This window comes from Lepisosteus oculatus, chromosome 1, assembly GCF_040954835.1.
Source record: "Lepisosteus oculatus isolate fLepOcu1 chromosome 1, fLepOcu1.hap2, whole genome shotgun sequence".
Taxonomy (NCBI): Eukaryota; Metazoa; Chordata; class Actinopteri; order Semionotiformes; family Lepisosteidae; genus Lepisosteus; species Lepisosteus oculatus.
Window position 1 is genome coordinate 34,275,028 of NC_090696.1, and position 22,184 is coordinate 34,297,211.

General features: G+C 36.6%; 2 protein-coding genes and 1 long non-coding RNA gene across 7 annotated transcripts in view; 2 read left to right on the plus strand and 1 right to left on the minus strand.

Annotated features, from left to right (window-relative positions):
• Nucleotides 1–10,368, plus strand: part of LOC102685443 (sodium/potassium/calcium exchanger 2) — a 101,864-nt gene extending 91,496 nt beyond the window's left edge. For all 5 annotated transcript variants that reach the window (XM_015345001.2, XM_015344999.2, XM_015345004.2 and 2 more), the window contains 3 exons: nt 1,294–1,383; nt 3,996–4,162; nt 5,865–10,368. In XM_015345001.2, coding sequence (XP_015200487.2) covers nt 1,294–1,383; nt 3,996–4,162; nt 5,865–6,114 — 507 coding nt within the window. In that variant the 3' untranslated portion in view covers nt 6,115–10,368. The remainder of the gene's footprint in view (nt 1–1,293; nt 1,384–3,995; nt 4,163–5,864) is intronic.
• Nucleotides 10,369–11,328: 960 nt separating this feature from the next.
• Nucleotides 11,329–13,069, minus strand: LOC107077106 (uncharacterized). Its single transcript, XR_001478227.2, has 3 exons — nt 12,965–13,069; nt 12,751–12,794; nt 11,329–11,444 (listed from the first exon to the last, which is right to left on the minus strand). It is a non-coding gene; the product is annotated as an uncharacterized lncRNA (long non-coding RNA).
• Nucleotides 13,070–14,733: 1,664 nt separating this feature from the next.
• tmem129 (transmembrane protein 129, E3 ubiquitin protein ligase) lies at nt 14,734–20,612 on the plus strand. The gene is made up of 4 exons (XM_006629643.3): nt 14,734–14,972; nt 15,683–16,157; nt 17,764–17,923; nt 18,801–20,612. The coding sequence occupies exons 1-4, from the start codon at nt 14,768–14,770 to the stop codon at nt 19,047–19,049; spliced, it is 1,089 nt and encodes a 362-aa protein (XP_006629706.2). The 5' UTR covers nt 14,734–14,767; the 3' UTR covers nt 19,050–20,612.
• The last annotated feature ends 1,572 nt before the right edge of the window (nt 20,613–22,184 follow it).

The following is a 22,184-nucleotide window of genomic DNA, read 5'->3' on the forward strand; positions in this document are numbered from 1 at the left end:
AAGGCGTTAAATTAGGAGCTGCCTGAGAGGCAGCCATTTAGGAGAGATTAATTAAGACTACTGCGTTCTCATATTCTATAAAGATGTGCTAACTTCTCATCCCTCCTACACAGAGAGTCTTGGTTTATATGTAAACCTTGCTATTTCTAATAGAAATTTTCTATTAGATTAAATCTCTCCCAGTTACAACCCTCTTTGTTCCTGCCTCCATTATGTACTTTCACAAATGTACTAATACTGTACATGTCCAGACACACAGATACTGTCTTTCAAAAGTAATGGGATGTGGGCAATCTTACAGATAAAGATCCAGGAAAGAAACATCATAAACACCTGAACATTATCTGCTAAACTACCCACAATTATTAATCTGTTGTGGGTCAAGATAGTATCTTATCCAGGTGCCTTGTGGGTGTGAATTAAAGTGGATTAAGGAAAACAACACAATCAACATGCAACCTGTTTCAGAACAATCCATGATCAACAATACACCTTAACAGGAAGAGAAACCAAACAAACAAAAACAATTGCACACAGTACCATGCCAAAATGTGGACATAATCTACAAGTACAGGGCATGGTTATCATTCTAAGACTTTAAAGTATGTTGTTTTTTCAAATCCTATAATGGAAGAAATCTACTTTGTGGATTTCAGAAGTCTCATTAATGCAGCTGCTTACTCGTACTCAAAATACATTCTGGATGGAGAAAATGCACCTTAACTGTGCCATGATTATACAGTGTATTGATTTACATTAAAAAAGAAAACAATAGAATTGGTAATGACATGCAAAAGGACCTCTTTCATAAGTACTGAGAAAAAGGAGGATTTAATAGAAATCCGCAAACTGCTTTAATCCAGCCATTCATTGTGCTGTAATGTAAATGCTATGTTCTACAAAATGCCATAAACTAGAAAACGATTTACTTGTCAGTTTAAAGTGTAAAAGTGAAATGGTAAAAAAATGCATTACAGATAAAAGATATGAACAGGACTGTGGTAACTAACAAACAGGTAAAATACTGTACAAGACTTTTAACACATCAGATTCACCTGTTATTATGAGTTAGTTTTTTAGTTAAAACCAATTCAAATAACCTTATCAGTTCCTTTAGAATAATGTAGTGTGTATTATATTAATTATATTGCATAACACACACACATATATATATATATAATATTACACATTTAGGTTATATTATAGGACACATTACATTTGTAGGAGATGTGAGGTGGTATTACAATTTTAATTATTTTGTTTTAAACAAAGATGCTTCTTGATGTCTTGCAGACTTCAAAGAGGTTCTTTCCCATTACGTTCTTTGGCTCCATCTGCTGGATTGCAGGATTTTCCTATCTCATGGTGTGGTGGGCTCATCAGGTAAGAAGAAATTCTGATTTCTGAATCATTGCCATACCTTTTTACATACTGAATGCTTTGTCAAAAAAAAAACTGTTCTAAATACCACATGTGGTTTACATTTTAAATCTAATTACTTCTTAATTTTGTCATTTTTGGAATGTTAACTTTACATATGGTTGTTGCTTGTTTAAGAAAAATATTAATTTGGAATTTTGTACCTAACATTTTGGCTTAACCCATACTGCAGGTGCTTCTTGTCCTAGTTCTGGAGATCCCCAAGCCATGGAGTCTTATAAGTCACATTTTTTTAATGATTTGATGACACCTGTAAGCTATTGATGGTTCAAACAAGTTATCAGCTCAACTACAAGAGCCTGAGGGCTTTAAAGTACTTGGATTTTAGGAACTGCAGATGTGACAGATTGTTCTGTAGAGCCTCAAGGTCTAAGTCATATCTATGTTCTTTATGTGTATGTTGCACTATTTTTTTTCTAACACTTCTGTTGTAACCAAAATGTTATGCTTCAGTTTGGGCAGTTCCAAAGCCCTTATGCAGAGTTTCTATTTTCTTTCATCTGCAATGCCTGCAATAAAAACAGCTGAGCTCTCAAATCATTAATAAGCCACTCAGAGCAGCCCTCCAGGACCATGTTTTCTTGTTTTTACTCCACCCTGGACTCTTAATGACTTGATTTCAATCAGTTGGTCACTTAGGAGTTTATTAAAGTTGCCATTTTTTCACTCACTGAGGACTACACTGGTGGACTGTATCCATTCAGAATTAGGAGTGAGTAACACTGATTTAAATGATCTATTCTTAATTTGTCTCACCAATAAAGAAAAGGTGGGAATTCTGGAATTTAAGTTAAGCAGTCATACAAAAGGATGTATCATTGCTTAATGTATACTGTACCACAAATTATTAAATACAACTGAACACCTTCTGCAGAAACAGAAGTCGAGTATGTAACTTTGCAGAGACAGTGCAGCATGTTGAGTGTAAGAAGATGGTGCCTCTCATTTGAGAGTGAGAACCTGCGAACCCTTTCCAGGCTATGAGGTAATTGTTCTGAGAAAGCCGGATTAATCCAGGTCCAGAAATACAGTGTAAGCAGCTTATATCTTTTGGAAGGTATTTGATTGAGCTGAAAACAGAGAAAGTGCCAGAAGGCCAATCAAGAGCCATTTCTTAATTATCATCTTAGTTAATGATGTTGTCTAGAAAAAGGAAAGTGAACTTGTATTTAAAGGAAATGTTTAAATGTAACAAAAAGAAAATTGCATTAGAAATGATATTTTTGACTATATTTTCTAGGATATGTATAGGAAGGGAGCTATTAATATCATGACAGCATTCTCAATGTCTTAAATCCTGTTCTTAAGAAATACAAATCCGAAAGTAGTTTGCTACTAAGAGTTACCTCTTCTAGAGGTCAGTTTGCTCGTGTTATTTGGGTGGATGCAGTGTTGTATTCTTGTATTCTTGGTTGGTTTGATTGATATTTCTTGAGCAAAGAAACCACAATGAGCATATTTCTTATTACTTGCCGGCGCTTCTCATATTATTTGCCTTGTGTAAAAGGTGTGAAATGTTGTGGTGCTTTGTATTTAATTTTGCAATGACACAGATTCTATAAACCTTTCCAGATTTTATATTTTAAGGAAAAAAAATGTTATCTAGTTTTAAAAATGAAAGTGATTCCATAGTGCATGGTCATTATGCCAAAAAATAACTACAGTGTAATTTGAAACATAATGGAAGAATGGCAAGTTTTCAACATTTCGTGTCTGTTTTGTTGTATGTATAAATAGTATGGTATTAAAGTCAGATTCTTTGAAGTGTGGTCTTCTTTGAAGAGCTTTTATATACTGCTGTTTCTTTTGAACATTTATTGTTTGGATTGACAGTTCCAGCTTAATATCTTAACATCTTTTAAATGCAGTGCATGTCCTAAGATTATTTAACTTTTTTTTCCTTTCCACATTGTTTAGAAGATGAAACTGATGGACCAAAACAAATATCTGAATTTTTCATTTTGTATTATAGTTTGTTTTTGCTATTTGTAAGTGATACTCTGCATTTGTCTACCTGCCCGATGTTTGCAAGGTCTTGAATTTTGCCTGAATCATTTTGAGTTTCCCTTGCTGTGTCTACAGTATTGACTAATCCTTGTATTTGAGCATTATATGCACACACCAGTTTGCTAACTATGTAATCATTGATATAAAATAGTAAGAAACCTGGATCTGTTGTAGATACTTATCTATTTCTATTTCTATTTCTATATCTATTTCTACACAAATTACATCACCCGGTTGAAGTATTCAGATATTGTTTTCTATCAGTCAGTTTACAGTCCACACATGCATTACCTTAAATGCCTATTGCCTCTTTGACCTGGAAACTAGGGTGCTTATAACTTAAAGTTAAACCACATATTCTAATGCCTAAATAATTGCATTATATGAAGGGGTGTGAGTGGCGAGGACTTCAGATACCATTCATCCCAAATAATTGAAGCAACAGTGGATAAATAACATAAGATACAGTATGGGGCATAACAGGTTCCATTGCAAACAAGATTTTAATCTTTACAGAGTTTCATTGCAACAAAAATCTTCTTCTGCAGGTTGGAGAGACCATAGGGATTACAGAAGAGATTATGGGATTGACAATATTAGCAGCTGGTACCTCAATTCCTGACCTAATCACAAGTGTCATTGTGGCACGCAAGGGGCTTGGTGATATGGCCGTGTCCAGCTCTGTGGGCAGTAATATTTTTGACATCACTGTTGGGTGAGTAACTTTGTTCCTCCTTTCTCTTCTTAGAAATATTCAACACAGGAGTTTGAGATCAGCTCACATAAATCACGTGATCTGCAGACGAATCTTCCTCATACTGATATACTGTAACTACTAAAGCGTGACTGTTAGTCCTTGCTGAAAGGCCTTCCAGTAAACCATTTTCCCATGATGGGAAATATGTCATCCATGTATTCATTATTAGTTGCTGAAATTGGCTCTACCAGTAAAGGCGCTTGCCCAAATACAGGTTAAGCTCTACGATCCCAGGTTTAAGCCTGTAACAATATTATTCAACTGTGTCCAGGATTTCGCATGAGGTGACACATAATTGGCTGAATGCCGCCAAGCTTAGAGTGGACTATCTTGGCTCTCAGTAATACAGCGACCCCTGTGTGCTTCTCCTCCAGTCAGCTTTGAATATCAGTTGAGAATGTGCTGCCTCTAATGTGTAAAAAATAATAGGTGATTCTAAATTCATATGGAAAGGAAAGCTGTTTATTCCTAGTAGACCTTATCCAATAAGCACAGGGTGCAGAACGCTAGCCTATTGCTGGGCACAGACACACATACTGTATGCACACAGAGACAGCAGTTAACATAACCAGCATGCCCTTGGAGGCGAGAGGAAACCATGAGCTGTGATGTAGCAGCACTAACTGCCACAGCACCATGCCACCAATTCAAATCCAAAATTAAGGTCTTGATTTTGAGGCAAACATTTAATTAATTGTGGTGTAATTTGTAATTTTGCCAAATGTAATTCTCTTCCCTTGGGAAAAACCTTACTAAAGCTTAGTCAAAACAGTTTATCAAGCACTATGACACTGTAAAACTTAGTAAATGAGTCAAAGTAAAGCACTAAATTTCATACCACACTCACAATGTGATATGTCAAAGCAGTTTTACACATAAGCAGTGGATCTGTTTGAAATTTATATTCAGGATATTTTAATGATACATTAGTTCATATTCAGGCTTTTATTGATTTTTAAAAAATTAAAATAGTTGAAAACATCCAACCTCATATTATTTATTCAAAAGTATTTTTCTTGAGTAGTCAAAAGGCAGGAAAATAGAAAGAGGTATTCAGGTAAGATTGTAATCTTTTAGTAATTGAAAAAACAGTGGTGTAACAGAAACAGTCTAGCAACTGCCAAGATGCTGCTTCCCGTAGTAATGGGGGCCTACTGGAGCAATAGTGATTAAACTACCATTTAAAATTCAGAAATAATTATTTCGATAATATTTAAGCTTCTCTAGAAAATACATTAAAGTATTATGAGATGGGGTTGTAAAATCTAATAACATTTGTGTTGTAGTGTTTGGTGGACTAAGAGGCAGGTAAACACAGATCAACAAAGTTTCTGATTTACTCTGATTAACTTCATGGTAAATCATTAGAATGATAATAAAGAAAAAACATTAGAGCACAGAATATCTACAGAGTAACGGAGAGAAAAGACAAGGAAATGTATTTACAACCAGAGCTGTGCCAGAGACTAAAAAGAATTCACGCCATTTCCCACGTGCCTCAATTTTGACTAAACGCTCAGGTTATTTCCTGGCACCCCTAGTTTGTAAGAATGTTCTTCACATATTTGCTTCTTATTAAAGGTCAATGCTTTGTACGACAGATGATTTGTAAGATATGTAGCCTGATGTTCTGCTTTTCCTTTCTTTAATTTTTCCACAGACTTCCTCTGCCATGGCTCTTATACTCCTTTATCAACAACATGGCCCCCGTGGCAGTCAGCAGCAATGGGCTCTTCTGTGCCATCGTGCTGCTCTTCCTCATGCTGCTGTTTGTCATTGGTTCCATCGCTGCGTGCAAGTGGAAGATGAGCAAGCTCCTGGGTTTAATCATGTTCCTGCTCTACTTTGTGTTCCTAGTGGTCAGCGTAATGCTGGAGGACAAAATCCTTGTGTGCCCAATCTCCATCTGAGCTGCCCCGCACTTTCCATAGAGTATTTTTCATTTCATAAAGGAAAGAAGGAACCAGGAGTTTGGGAAGGAAGAGGGGGCTGGATTTAGTGGCTGAACCAAAAGCAGGGACCGGACTCTCCTGACTTTTTGACATGAACAACACAAGACTTGGCCTAAGGTCCCTATCCTCCTGATAGGTGGGTTAGTTATGTCTGAAATACAAAATTATATTGAACAAAATGAATGACAGAAGAAGAGAAAAAACCGAATAGCACTGAATTGTTGCTGTGGTGGATTCAAAGAGAAGATCTTCTCAGCAATTCTGAGGGCAGAACAAAGACTACCACAAACGTTCAGAGGCTTGAACTTTGTCTTTTAAATTCAAATTAATGGTTGGATGAACATGCATTTAGCATACACTGTGAATATGCATGTGCTGAAGGCAAGGCATCAGAAAACCGTGAAAAGTGAACATCTGGTGCTATTCTGAAAGGCAAAATCCTTTGTCTGGAAAATGTGTGACTGCTACTGTTCATCTGAACTATTCTACAGACACTTAAGTGAAAAATCACTGCAGAAGAGAAGCTTGGATAAATGCATAAGATGGGGGCTATAAAAAATACACGTTCTAGATAATGTTCCAGCCCATGGCGAAAGCTAAGCTAATCATCCCTTTGAACTGTTTATTGTGACACAAGACAAAGTGTTACACACGCAGCTGTAGAAGTAGCTAGCTCCAAACTGTCATCAGCTGTTCTAGCGGGCACAGACGGTTCTGAAGTGTTTGAAACTAAAAACTTCCTTTTCTTGCTCATAAATTCAGTGAACAAATACTAAATTTGTCATCTTAAGTGGATGTCAGATCTACCTAGGATAATGCATATGGTGGTTGTTTGTGTATGTGAAGGGGGTTCTGATTGAGTCAGGTAGGAGGCAGTAAAATTCATCATGTATAATGTGAAGCCTGCCATCAAAACTGATTATGTTCTTCTAAAGTCAATTCCTATATAACAAACTAAGTTTCCTTAAAGGGTTTATTCATTAATTGTGGTGATCAAGTACTCCTTCTTGTTGAGTGTTATATCTGTAACATTTATAAAACATTTAATTTAGTTCATCTTTTCACACTGCTAATGGACAACAAGAGGTCATCTGTAATAAAAACTGCAGTAATTCATTGCTTTTGGAGGATGCAACCATATATAAAAGTTAAAAAAAATGTTTAGATATAACTAACATTTCCTACATTTCTCTTTCAAAAAAGCATGTGTAAAAATTAAATTAATTGCATCTTATACTACAAAGGTGGGTCTGTATATATAGCTTCAGCTTAAAGTATTAGGCAGCCTTTCATACTTCAGTGCAAGGTACTATTCTGGATAGCTTTTAAGGAAATATTGTATTGAAAGCAAAATCAAGATTTACTACTTTTTCAGACTTTCATTCCTGGATCAAAAGTTCAACCGAGAACAAAAGAATGTTTTTTGCTAAAATACTAGCGTGTGATACACTTTTTGTTTTAAGTGTACATTATCCTGTTGAAACCAAGCTTCAGAATGATTTAAATTAGAGGTAATTCCTCAGTGGAGAGCTTTCAGATGTTTTTTTTCCAGTTTGTGTAGATATAAAACTCACTCTAACCTTAAAAAAGCAGTTTGTCAGCCCCTGTTGATGACACATACTCCAACACCTTAAAGCATACATTGCCAAATTGGGGATTTTCAAATAAATACTAAATACTTCAACCAAACAAATGCAAAATACTTCAATGTTAAGACAGAATTGATCAGGACAAAAAAAATATGAATAAGTAATAGTCTCTTAAACGTTTATGGAGTATATTAATTTAATCTCATCTCAGCATATTAGCTCAGTACTCAGTCTAGATTTTCCATTCTTTTTCTAGTGCTAATCTGTTTTTGTGGGTATGACGTTAGACCTTTTTTACTTTAAATCCCTTAAGTCCACCTTCATTTAGTCTTTTTCTTCAGGTTTAATCTAACGTATTCCGTGAACTTCTGTTGAGAGTATGCAGATATTTTTATGCAGATTGTTACCACAGACATTTTAAATGGCCATCTAAAATTATGTCATCTATTTTGCCCACTTCAGTGGGATTAGGCCTGTATAAAACAATTTAGGGCAGCATGGTCCAAGCACAACAAAGAAATTACGGCTCCTGTAACTAATTCTCCTGTAACTAAGTCTAAGCAGAAATAACAGGAGATCAATTTCCTGAAAAAAACTAAAGCTAGGTTTTGTTTTCAACTAGATTATCCAAAATAATGCATCCAATTGTATTCAATCTGAAACTTTTGACTAAATGTAAATCAATGTTTATGATTCAAACAGATACATGCAATCCATTTATATTTATATACACAATCAACAATATTTCTTTTTCACAGGATAATACAAATCTTAATGGTTAGAATTAAATGTATATAAATTACAAATGTATTTATTTGATCAATGTACTTTACCAATTCTGTACATTGTTATATGCTTATGATTTTTATTCATAATCATGTATCAATTTCCAGAATTGGTAAAGTACATATTTATTGCCTTCTTTCCTACAAGTGAATATTGTCATTAGTATTTGGTTCAACTGACCAATCAGAAACCTTGGTTTGTTTGTGACTCACTAAGCCAATGCAGAATTCAGATTCCATAGTCAAACCATACAGTACATGTTTGAATAGGGGAAGTTTTTATTTTTAAAACATACATTTTTGTTTTTTTATGCCGAAACGACAATACTTGGATAACATCTAATAGCTTGTGTCTGTAACATTTTTTGTGAAACCTAATCCATTTTAGTATTGTTTATTTTTTTTATTTTTGTTTTTACATTACTCTGAGTTTCAAAGTGACATCATGGTGACATATTTTACAACGTCTAAGCAGCTTTGTGCAAATATATAACAACAAAATGCAAATATTTGAAAGCTACACTAAGAATTCATCTAATTGCCTGCATTAACAATGCTCTGGATACTCAATTACAAAATAAATTAAGGTTTTAGAGTACACATATATTGCAATTTTCTGATTGATTTTGTAAATAGTAGTGTATAAATATTACATTTTAAACATTTGAAAGCTTCTAAGAATACCAAACCACAGGTGGTTCTTTGTTGAAGTTTTTTTTAACATTTTAAATTGAAACGGAAAATCTGTTTGGAGATATTTGATTGGTACAGAATATTCTTTCTTTCACTCATGTTATTGAAAGCATAGATATTATTCTTTTTATCATGATATTGCAGTCATTTGCAATCCACCAACATAAATCCACTGAAGTTTTTTGTAACGTCATATAATCTGAAATGATAACATCATAATTTAATCATAGATGTTTCATTGCCAACGTCAATGTTTAAGTTGCTTTCCCAAAAGTAGATTACGACAGTATAATGAGTTGCTCTGTTAATGTGAGCAGATGTAAGAAAAATAAAGGTTTTTCTGTCATCAAGAGCATGCGTCACTTTAGGAAGTCAAGAATATAGTGTTTGTTGCAAGACTATTAACCTTTAGTATTGTACAAGTTGCTTCATAGTGTATTTTAAGTAAAAAAATGTACAGCTAACACTCCAGTGGTAAAATAGATTAGTATATTGCCTCTGGACTCACATCAATAAGATAGGATAAATAGACCTCACAGCTGAATACCTATATAATATTCATTGTTTAGTTATAGAATCTAGTCTATGTCACACGAGTGACGCAAACTAATGTTATTCACAGATTTGCACAGCTGATGTGTATTAAAAGTGTATTATTCCTTCCTTATCTAATACGTGTGTATTTACAGCATTGAAATTTGCAGGTCATTTAGAGGCCATCATGGACATTTGTAATTAATGCATCAAGAGGGCTCAGTAGTGGGCTTTGTTTCTGAATTAAAAGTGCACATTAAGCGAGTTGGTTTTCACCCTCGATAACTAACATGTAAGAAGAGAATAAAATTCACAGAAGCATGGATATATATACAATATAACGTGGATGTTGAATTAATACATTACAACTGTGAAATACTTAGCACCATGTTACTTTGTACATAGGCTATTGAAATTACATGGGATGATACATGTTTTTCCTAAAACATGATCTTGCACTGTTATTGTGTATGTGTAAGATTTCTTTTCAATGACATATATATAATATATATAACCATATAATATATACTCTTGTTTACTTGAATCTATTAAATGGTATTTATGTAAAAATGCATAAAATATGTATTAAGATATTATGGAAATAAAGTACTCCATGAAATGATATAATTAACATTTGGTTTCAATTTATTGATTCTTCCATAATACAGTATATAATAAACAGAGATGGAGGGTTTGGATAAATTATAATACATAATTCACTGAATTCCTGAGTTACTAATTTTAGTTAGATAATAGAAATTATTCTAAAAGAAAAATAGTTTATTTTTACTGACATTTTATAGCAAATCTATTATACTGGTTCGGAGGAAAGTGCATCGATGCCTTCAGTCTAGTACAGGTTTTATTCCAACCCCAGGGGTGCCCATTCCTCGGTTGTACCTCTAACACCGGGGATCCAAACCCTTCATCTCTGTTCCTCAAGATTTAGTCCTTATAACCTGGTCCTGAAGATCCAATTACATGTTATACGATATTATTATTGGCTTTATTACATGCTTTTTCACTAATTGAAGATACCTTTAAATGATTATTCATCCAAAGGATTCGCTTAGGAATTCATCCTGGTTAACTGAGGTAGGTGTGTTACCCACAGGAAAGATGTCTTTCTGCACCGCCTCGGAATGGGTGACTGGTAAAGGCAATCTTGACATATCTTCAGCATTTCTCTGCAGAGCTGATTTTGTATACTTTCTTTCATAGGTGCATGCGGAGAAATGTCGCATGCCGCTCGCAGCCATGGAGGGAATGCATACTGTATGTGAACTCCAGATATTGACCTCAGGCGGCACTAACCAGTGAGAAGTGTGAACTTCTGTCCAAACATGAACCAGTGGAATTTCCAGTGCATCACGTTTAATCTGGGCATGGTTTCTCTTGGGTACACTGGGTACAAGGTTCATGATGCAAAAGCAATGGGTCTCTCTTCTCCTGAAGGCATAATGTGCGATACCTCTGTTCTTACAACATAAGGAGAGGCATCATATACCATTTGGAGAGGTAAGGGTGGGTCAAAAGACCTCTGAATTTAGCAAGGATTCCTTACATTTGTGAAACATAGTATTACAAGCCTCTGTCCATTTCCAAGTTTGTAACCACTGAAATGTTCATTTAATGTCTTAAGAGTGCTTGCTGTGTGGAATGAGTCTTCCACAATACTTTAGTAACCCTAGGAAAGAGAATAGGTGGCTTACTTTTTGAGAAGAAAGAGCTTCTCAGAAATTAGATTCTAAATAGAATCTAAAGATAATCAATAGCACTTAAAGTATAATCAGAAGGTATTCTTGGAGTTCTGTGACCATTTTGTGTTTCAATTACTTATCCACCCTGTTGTGTTTGTGGTCTACTCTGACAAATATCAGACAGGTGATCAACAAAATGATCAACTAACGCATCTGGGAAGGTATTATTCGGAATATAATTTTAAAATTATAATAACCAAACCCCCAATCCCTGTTGTATCTCCTCAAAGACTAGGATAAAAAGATAGAAGTATAGGACCAGCTCCTTTTTCCCCCTTGCAGGAGGGCTGTTCAAGCAGATTGACTGCTTGAAATCAACCAACAGGACAGTAGCAAGCATCAACAGAAACAGGAAGTAGATCAGCGCCTTTCCCAGGAAGGTTGTGAAGGGTGTAAACCAGAACTGACCAGCTGGCCACAACATAGAGATAAAGCTTGTCCTGATAGACTGAGAAAGAGCCAGTGGGAGAGTCCACAGAGGAGAGAAATAGAAACGCTTACAGACCTGACTTTACTGGCATTACTTGTGTTGTCTACTAGAGTTAAGACAGTTCAGGTCTGACCCTGAAGGCTGTGGGATCGGCCAATTACAGTACTTTATCAACATACAAAATATCCATTGAATAAAGTCGGATCAAGATTTTCAATCTTTGCTGGACTGGGGCTGGTTCTAGAATAAGCGGTCCAGGCCCATAATGAATCCTTTAGTGAAGTTTATGAACTCATTATATAAGAAACAGCTGAGGGAAAGAGAGATGTCAGCAGCAGTAAACCAACATGAACATGATCAAGATTGTTGTGAGAAACAGATACAGGCAAAAATACAGATAATAAAATAACACATACACAATCAGAGGTCTGAGCATTATCCTGAAGATATGAGCATAACACCATTAGCAACATTTTTGTTGTTGTTACAGTGTTACCATTTTGATTCATGTTTACATGGAACCTTTGGAAACAAAGAATGAGCAGGCTGAAATATGTAAGCAGTTCCCAGTAGCACTGGCTTTTGGATTTCCTCAATGTGGACTTTTCCAGGACCATACTTTGTTCTCCAGTCTAGATTTGAGAGATTGTTGGGATATCAACTGTTTATTTGATATTCCACAGGTTTCCATGTAGGAATGGTTGTCTTGTAAATAAACTGGAACATTTATTAAAGGAATCTCAATACAACGTGTACACCATTCTCCATGCACTGAGGTAAGGGAGGTTCTGCCCAGTACTCACCTTTAGACTTCTCCTTGAGTGATTTGAGTTCCTGCGCTTCTCGACTGCAAACAACACAACATATGGTTACCACGTTGTAAGCACACCATCACACCCTTAAAACAGCAGTCATATACCATTAACATTTAGTAGACTGCTAAAATGCATGGCTTGGTGGTGCAGTGGTTTACTATTCCTGCCTTGTAGCTCTGGAGCCCTGGGTTCAATTCCAGACCTGGGTAGCTATCAGTATGGAGTTCCCTCCATATATGCATGGGTTTCCTCCGGGTGCTCCAGTGTATGCCACCAGTCCAAAGACGTACTGGCTCTTGGTTCCCCTGCAACCCTGCAATGGAAGAAGTGGTTAGAAAATGGATGGCTCACTAATGCACAGCATCATCACATCTCATTAGCACAGCACCAACATGCAATTATCACATGGGAACACTAAGGCACAGCATCATCACACTAGAGACATCTTGAATAGAACTGGAAATTATCATCTTGAGGGCTGGTTTTCATAACATACTGGCTTTTTTTTAGCACTTCCCCTTAGCTGGTAGGATGAGGACAATGACCACTCCTCATAACCACCTCTATAAGATATCTGTTTGTGTTCTGTGCCACTCATCCACAGTCCAAAATGTACATACTGTCACGCCCTCTGCAGCCAGAGGGCGCTCCTTCTCTGACCTGTCCCTAGTTTCCGGTCTGCTGTCCTTCCTGTCCCTCTCTTTCCCTTGGGCTATATATTTCCGGGTCTTGCACTCTGTCCTCGCTCAGCATTGACGTTTGGATGTCCTGAGACCCGCCTAGCACCAGGGCGCCCCACGTCCGCTCCCTGAGGGCATAGGTTTCTATACGGCATTCCTGAACTCTTTGCACTAATGAGCCCGGGCCTTTTTCCCGTCTCGCCGCTACGCATATGGGTCTTTTTCTGCTCTCCTGCTCCCCACGGTTAGTCCCTTTGGACGTCCGTGACACATACTTAAAGCGACACATGGGGACACTTTCTACATGCTTTATGCTGTTATCTGGGAATAGTTCCTTGATTTCTGTGAAATGTGCAGAGAAAATTAAATTACCACTTCACTTTTCAACTCCTCATTTTATATATAAAGAAGATTCATACAAGAATATTGCAATCTACAGTCCTACAGGTAGGTGAAACTGTAAAAAGATATTACATTGGTGGTGGTAGAGGGGAGTCCCCATTACCTATAAAGCGCTTTGAGTGAAGTGTCCAGAAAAGTGCTATATAAGTGTAAGCAATTATTAATAATAATAATAAGAAGAAGAAGAAGAATGAAAATGAAATACTGAAAAAACTTAAAAGAAAAATAAATGTTCAACATCATTCTTACAGGTGAGTGACATTTGACATGAATTATCTGCAGCCCACAATGTGCAGATTGTATCATACAGGCATACCTGTTCTTCCAGCAGTCATTGTGCTCCTAAAAAAGTGCAAAAATATGTTGCTCTATCTAGAAGACACTCAATAATATATTTTTTCATCCTCTAAAATTAACTTTAAAATCAGGTCTATCAGTGAAAAGCAATTTCACTATTTGCAAGAAACACCCTGAAATGTTTACATCTCATTCACCACCTTTTTTACAGTGTAGTGTCCTGATCACTATATTGGGGCACTAGAACCCACACCGAGTGCTGGATGAGCGCCCCCCTACTGGCCTTTCTAATGCCTCTTCCAGCAGCAACTTCGTTTTTTCCCAGGATGTCTCCCATGCAGCCACTGGCCAGATTCACACTAGGTTACCTGTTGTGAGTTGCAGGGTGATATGGCTGCTAGCATTACATCGACCGAATAACATACATGAAAGACGTATTAAACACGTAAGTCCAGAACGTGTACTTAAAAGATTTTATTTTTAATTACTGTTAAGTCTACTCTAGTAATTCGTCTAAATCCTCTTAAGCTTTACACAAATTATACAACTGAGAACTACAAATCCCACAATTCCCTGCTGACACAGGAAGTCTGTGGCAGTGGTGTATGTAGTGGCTTCTTGTAAACATGGAGCATCCTGAAGTTACATTTAGTTTGGCATATGTTGTGTTTGTAGTTTGCTTTGTCTTAACTCCAAATGAATTCCGATCGGCGGGAGTAACAGTACAAAACATTTTTTCGGGTTGGCTTGGGAGCGAAGATCTAGGGTTCGTTCAATATCACATTAGGAGAACTAGTGTTACAATCCTAGTTCATTCCGTGTTGCCACTTGGTAAGTCAAATTTGGATATTTGCTAATAGAAAAACATCACAAATTGGAAACCTTAGTTGGCTTTTTATTTGTTTAAGTTTTAACTAGACAGTTGAGAAACAGAGAAAAATTGTATTTGCTACGAAATGAAAGATCAAAGAATGAGCTTATAAGGAAAAATAATCTCCATTTTAATTACCTCATCTTGTCTGTTAGTTTTTCGAGGTTTTTATTTAATTGTATCACTTTAAATCTACGCACTGTAATTTACGCATTAGCTTCTACCAGAATGAAACAAGACTCGGAAACAGTTCTGAAAATGTTATCAAAAACTAAATCGCATCTCTGAATACTGAGAAAGCCGTGAAACACGACTTCTTAAATCTGAAACTGAAACGTCCCATATGTTTGCATCAGAGCATACCGCTCCAGAATAGGTAGTGTGTAGGGAAAACCGTCTCTCTTAACTGAGCTCGTACCGGGTTGAGGCCCTGGCGCAGAACATACTTCTTTCCGAGTTTCATCAGGTGAAAGCGCTGGCACTCTGCAATTCATCCATATTTAATAGTGAAAGCGCTTAAAATGAATCCCTCTCCACTGAAATGTGTCATCTCCGAACGTTGTTTTATAATGGCCACGTAGTTTTGCTTTAAATATAAATATTTAATATTTATTCAATACAATTAATAGGAAAACATGGACGTGAAGTCATACACTATTTTCCCCCCCAGGTTATTACTTAGGAATGTGCTTGGCAGCGGCGGACAAGAATCTGTGGCGAATTCACCAGGCGAGCGATGAGTGGAGGATCTACTTCGCCGCCGCAGTATCCCTGCCGGTGATAAGCGGCATGCTCGTGTTTTACTGGTCAAGAAATCGGTGGGGCAAACACCCAATATCCAAGACTCTGGCCGCCCACGCCCTGCCTCAGTCCAGCTGGAGGGCTGTGGCGTCCTCTATCAACACGGAGTTCCGCCGCATAGACAAGTTTGCGACCGGCGATCCGGGAGCCAGGGTGATCGTCACTGACACCTGGGTGATGAAGGTCACAACCTATCGCGTCCACATTGCCCTACAACAAGACATCCACCTGACAGTCACTGACTCCAAGCAACACGAGCTGTCCCCAGACTCCAACACACCAGTGCAGATGCTCACCATCTCTGTGGCTAGTGTGAATCCCCGTGTGAAGCCCTTTGATATCAGGTGACAGTCTAGTCTCTATATAGGGCCTTTCATGAAGAAGTATTAAGAATTTACTTTAATTTAGTAAAGGCTATGTATTTAAAGTAAAGGAAAAAACTTAGATCTTAGATGAGGTTTTAAACAGCCACTGATCTAGTTATCTAGTACATAGAGACAGGCCACATAGAGTCAGGGTATTTCGCAAACGTGGGAGTGTAAGAATAAAAAGTTCTGACTCACATGATGTACTGTTACACAGATTTATAGTCTCTGTAAAAGTATTCTTTGTGATTCGGTGTCTGATCTTTCATGATGTTTTCAAGGATGTCTTGTTTAGAATCTACATCATTTACTTAAATGCTGCTAAACCTAAAAAACTGCATTTTAGCAAGGGGGTTGTCTGACAACCCTTTGGTTATGTCATAACGGGATCTTTATAATAAGCAAGTCCAGACCAATTAACACGCAGCCGAAAGGTTCAAAAACACCAGTGCTCTTTAATTCTAGTGAAGGGCATAAAAAATTGGACACCAGGGCTGAAGGAAAATTGGGTTCTATTTGAACTTGAGGGTTTTATTCCAGTTGGGTCATTCCGTGACGGACTAGAACACTTGCAGTGCAGCACAGTCTCCAGTTTTAATTCAACCTGTTAAATATGGTGTTTTCTTTTGGAAACATCCAAGACAAAAAGTGCAGAGCGTACTTTGTAGTCATCTGCTTAATGAGGCCTGACATGAGCACTGGCTCAGAAAAGGAGTGGTGTCAGTGTGTGGGCAGAAGGGGACAAATACAGGTTAATTCCATGGTGAAAAGTAAATATAGTCAAATACACTATCGAGTACGTAGCTGCGTCAGCATGCGTAGGCTGCGTAGCAACAGGTGAAGGTTCATTCCATGCTGAAAGGAAAAGAAAAGAACCGCAGTGTTTTCGGCTGTCCAGCCTTCTTCAGGTGTGGGGGAGAGAGAGAAAGTAGCACTTTGCTTCTCTCCCCCAAGGATAGCAAAGACAGACTAGATAGAGATAGATCAGCAAGGAGCAAAATAGCTTAATTATAACCTGCACTGTCAATTGTGTTTATATGCAATAGGTCCCCTTCTTTTGTTTATACTTTTTATTGTACAGCTCTTTGAGATCTTGTTAAATGTATTTAATAAGATAATCTATTTGATAGAGTATTAGTATTTGTATAGACCCTGCCAGATTCCAAGGACACAGCGGACATCCATGGATACATTTAAGTATTTCAATCGGAGAGGAAGTTGAAACTCCTGCTTTAACTTAGACATTTGTACTGGTTATTTGTGAAAAGCTTCTACATTTGTTTTGTTTTTTCTAGATCTTGGAGCAATTCTTTTTTATTGGAATTTTAGAGGGATAAAATTGAAATGGCTGTTTCTGCTTCAGCAGTTTATATTATTTGTTGAAAGAGCGGAAATGTACTTTTCCACGAACCATTGATTATTTCGAGATCCCCGCAACATGTGCAGGATTGTGGCTTTCAAGGACATGAATAGACATATAGAACTGACAGTCCCAGCTGGGGAAAGAGTTCAAATCGTGATTTCATTCTAACTTGAAGAGCAATGTTTGTATTTCATATTTTTAGTAATTGATTTAATTTTCCAGGTTGAATTCTGCGGAGTACGGTGAGTTGAGGGAAAAGCTTCACGCTCCTATTCGTAATGCAGCCAATGTTGTGATCCACCAGACCCTCAGTGACCTCTTTCTGGAGACATTTAAATCCCACGTGGAAGTGAACGAGAGCTACTCGCTTCCCAGTAACCAGGTAAGACGCTGCAGGGCACAGACTCTGCTGGCTTTTTATTTTGCCTGGTCAATTGAAAGCTCTGGTTGTTTTTTTTCTTTAATCATCTTAAATTTGTTGTTCTTTGTATTACACCTGTGATATTTCAAGACAGTGTGTAATACTGTTTTATTAGTACCACACAGTGCAGAAAATGTTCCACGAGAATTAGAAATGATTCATAAACAGTAAATACATCTGATTATTTAATAGGTTAGTGTGTTAGTATGTTGCAAACTCTGACTTTGCTTATCCAGATAGAAAGAAACAACAAAATTCTATCCCACAAATATCCAGTAGGTGGTGATAAACTGTCAGTACAGCAGTCATTTTCTTAACTAATTAAACTCCAAAAGATTAACTTCATCAGAGAATGTGTTTGCACTCTGAAGACCTGTGTCATATTCATATCTGATTACTTTACATGAATTTTGTATTTCTTTTTATAGTTTTGTAAGAACATACTGAAATTTGTAGTGTAAAAAGATGAAAACATTCATGTTACAGCAGTATGTTGAGAAGAAATCACGATTAGTGAACTGTCTGCAGTACATGAAACTCCACTGTATCTGGCATCATCTTAGTGTGTTTTGTCAACAGCCCTAAGATTTTCAAGGAAATGCCAATTCACAATTGTATGTCTTTCTTAAATGAATTAATATTTGTTTAATGGTTTACGTCTTGCATGTTACGTTTACCTGGCATGACAAATATTTGTGTTGACACTCTCCTAGATAAAATATCTGTCTACAGATTGATAACACGTGATACACAGCTCTGACCTTTGAGATTTTTTACGGTTGTATCAGAGTTACCCCATCTGGGACTTAATGCAGTATCTGGTCATTTCCTTTGACAGGATCTAGATCCATGTATTGGTTGCATGCAGGTAACAGCCAACATGAAACTGGTGAAACTGTGCCAAGACAACAGTGATGGGGCGTGCCAGCAGTGCTACTGTCGACCTATGTGGTGTTTAACATGTCTGGGCAAGTGGTTTGCCAGTCGCCAGGACCAGCAGCACCCAGAGACCTGGCTCTCCAGCAGAGTGCCCTGTCCCACCTGCAGGGCCAGGTTCTGTATCCTGGACTGTTGTGTAGTGCGGTAAAGAAAAACACCTCTGTTCCACTTCTGGAACCACTTCTGGTAATTCGTAGCATCACAATGCTCTTCAAACTACATTTGAGGGCTAAGAGGAATTCATATCAAATTCCCCCTTTCCTTGAACTGTACCTTATCGTCTTCCATTCTACTGAAATCTCACCTGAGAGGTTTCACTTCATAAGGAAATATATTGCCTTCACTTCACAGCTAGAACAAATCATTTATATAATGGTAGAATATGTAAGTATACAAATAAGAAAACAAACAAAACAATCCTGTAAAATTAGAAAGGAAGAATAATAGTCCTATTCCTGTAGAAAAATGTGACCATGCCCTTTTGTTCTCCATATTCCCTATTTTTAAATTCCAGAACTTACTACAGAATTTACTTTCTTGGCTCCTAATGTAACCCCTGAAATGGTACATGAAGTCACTTCATATTTACATGCAGACAATATTCTGAAATCTGTGTTTACATGATAGTAGAAATAGCTATTCCAAATATGTCCAGATTTACATGGTTTATTTCATATTAGAAAGATGAATTCACAAATATGCACATCAATAGAAACATCTTGCAAAAAATCTGTTGTGAAACTTTTAAAATATGCACCTCTGGATACAGTATATGTTAAGTCTCTTAATGTAATGCTTTGCATTCTACTTCATTGACAAAACTAGTTATTGGGGAATTACCCCATATTTTGGTGACCCTAATGCATTGAAGTTCCAGTATTTCCATTATATTTTGTTTTGTTTGGTAAAAATACTGGTATTGTAAATAAGGTATCTAGAAGGTCTAGTATTTCAGTAGTTTCCTGAATACAAAGGTGTTATCCATTATCACATATTCAGTAAAAGTTTCTCACAAAACATCTGGATTTATTTGTAATACCTTGTTTACATGGCATGGAATAGCTACTCACAATTAAAGTGGAGTCCAGGTTGCATGTAAATGTATAGTAGCTGACTGAATGACTATTCAACTTCTCTGATTAGGAAAGCTAGTTCTATTTCCATAACACATCATGGTCATTGTGACTGCATGAAATCATTTTGACTGTTATTCTAAACTGTGCCAGTTCTCTTTTTCCTGATTGTTTAGCACCTTAATCAGAGGAGTGTCCATTAATTGCATCTTTAAAGAATTCAAAAACCTATTTGTGTGGCAAGTGAAAGGAAAGAAATTTCAGTTCTGTATCGGTTCTAATTAACTGAAAAGTTCATTGTAATAATATGTTTTTCTTCCCATAACTGGAATACACAAGCACTAAGTTTCATAAGAGAACTGATACAAATTGAAGCCCCTCGTCTGCAAATCATGTGAGAACCTTTCACAGCAGCTTTTTAACTCCTCAAAGTGAAAATAATCTGCATAGACAAGGATTTGAGTCCTCTAATTACCTCTGCTGGTCACCAGTGAAACATCTGTACTCTAAAATAGCCACTTCTGTGTCAGAAGCAATGGTGTTAATGAGGTATGCAATACATTTCTTAATAGCACATCACTGGTCACCGATTCTGAAAATGAATGCTAATAAAGGAATTTTTACAAATGTTGTCAGCATGTAATCTATGTTTTTTCTATTCAGGTACTTTATGATGCTTTAATTCTTTTCTGTGCTTATATTATAAAAAAACGTATAAAATCAGCCAATATCCTTAGTAGCAGGTGTTTCTGCGAATAGATAACAGAATGCATCAGACATGGCATTGCCTGCCCAATAATCATAGTATTGGGACCGTTTCAGATGGTTGACAAATATATTAGCAATATACAGTACATATAATTTTTCTATTTGGAGTAATTTCAAATAGGTTTTTTGTTTTTAATTCATGTTTCTTATAAAACTTGGGCTGTTACCATTTACAGAGTAAGTTCTATGTTACATATTGCCTTATTCTACAAACATTCCTATACTTCACCACTGTTTTAGTGGGCTACAAGAAATCATGATGATTTTCCATCACCATATTAAAGGTGCAACTACATATTGAATAATCGACCATATAAATAACTACTATAGCAATGGGTGATGACCCGCGGGCGAGTGCGGGTTAAAAAAAAAGATTTTAGATCAGGTTGGGCGGGTGCGGGTCAAAAAAAGCCGACCCGCGTATTACTAAAGGCAACCATTGGAAATACTATTGAGGATTCTGTTCCCAAATGTGTTTCCATCTGGATGAATTGAAATGACATACAACAGAAGAAGTGAAATATGTTTTACGTGCTTTGGTGTATTATAAAAGCTAATTTTTATAATGCATCAAAAAACATTTCTGATTGACGTTCATAATTTAAATTGATCAAATCCTCTTCATAAATTGCTCTTTTGGTTGAGAATTGACAATCTGAAGTTTCTTAATGTGAATGTGTTTTAAAGTCTTCACAAAAAGAGTGAATATGTTACAAATAGGGGTTTACAAAAATAGAGATAGCAAAGGCACAATAATCAATAATTTAAATGTAATTATAACTTCCCAATATAAGAGATATGCCAAGAATGTACCTAAGTAGTTTGATGCCCTTGAGTTCTTTGCCTCTGATTTACTACTCTTTCCCCAGAGCTATGTCAGGAAGCAATCTAGGATAAACAAATGTTTATTAATAATCTTATAAACTAAACAACATACAACAAACAAACTACCCTATTTACAAACAAGATGTCTCGGAGTCATAAGTCCTGACCAACCGGAAAACCTAAACTACTACCCAGTACTGAAAAAAATATTGTACAACATCTACCCAGGCCAACAAGAGACATAAAGCTGTGTCATTAATAAAACAGGTTACAACCTAGAGTTAAATCTTTCTGTCTTTAAATTCCAGATGCTCCAAAGTGAATGAGACCCTATCTTTCTTTTCTAAAACCACATTAACATGGAGTTTTAACCCAGCGAGAATGTCTTTAATTTGGGGATTCTTTATAAAGGAAATTATAGTTTCCTTAAACAACAGAACTGCCAGCTCTCTTGGAACAAAGTTCCAATACTTAGAATATAGTTTTAAAGTATGATTCAAACTAAGACCTCTTGCCCGGCATGCACCTTTTTTCCTCTGACATTTTCTGTCTCCCTTCCTTCTCTTTTGCCTTTTCTATCTTTTATCCTGGGTTTTAATATTTACAGTAGCTAGGCA

What these genes read in the sequence shown, in the direction of transcription:
- tmem129 (XM_006629643.3), top strand. Translation starts at nt 14,768, where the DNA reads ATGGAGCATCCTGAAGTTACATTTAGTTTGGCATATGTTGTGTTTGTA. An exon ending in TCATTCCGTGTTGCCACTTG is followed by an intron (nt 14,973 to 15,682) that starts GTAAGTCAAATT and finishes TTTCCCCCCCAG; the next exon opens with GTTATTACTTAGGAATGTGC. An exon ending in ACTCGCTTCCCAGTAACCAG is followed by an intron (nt 17,924 to 18,800) that starts GTAAGACGCTGC and finishes TTCCTTTGACAG; the next exon opens with GATCTAGATCCATGTATTGG.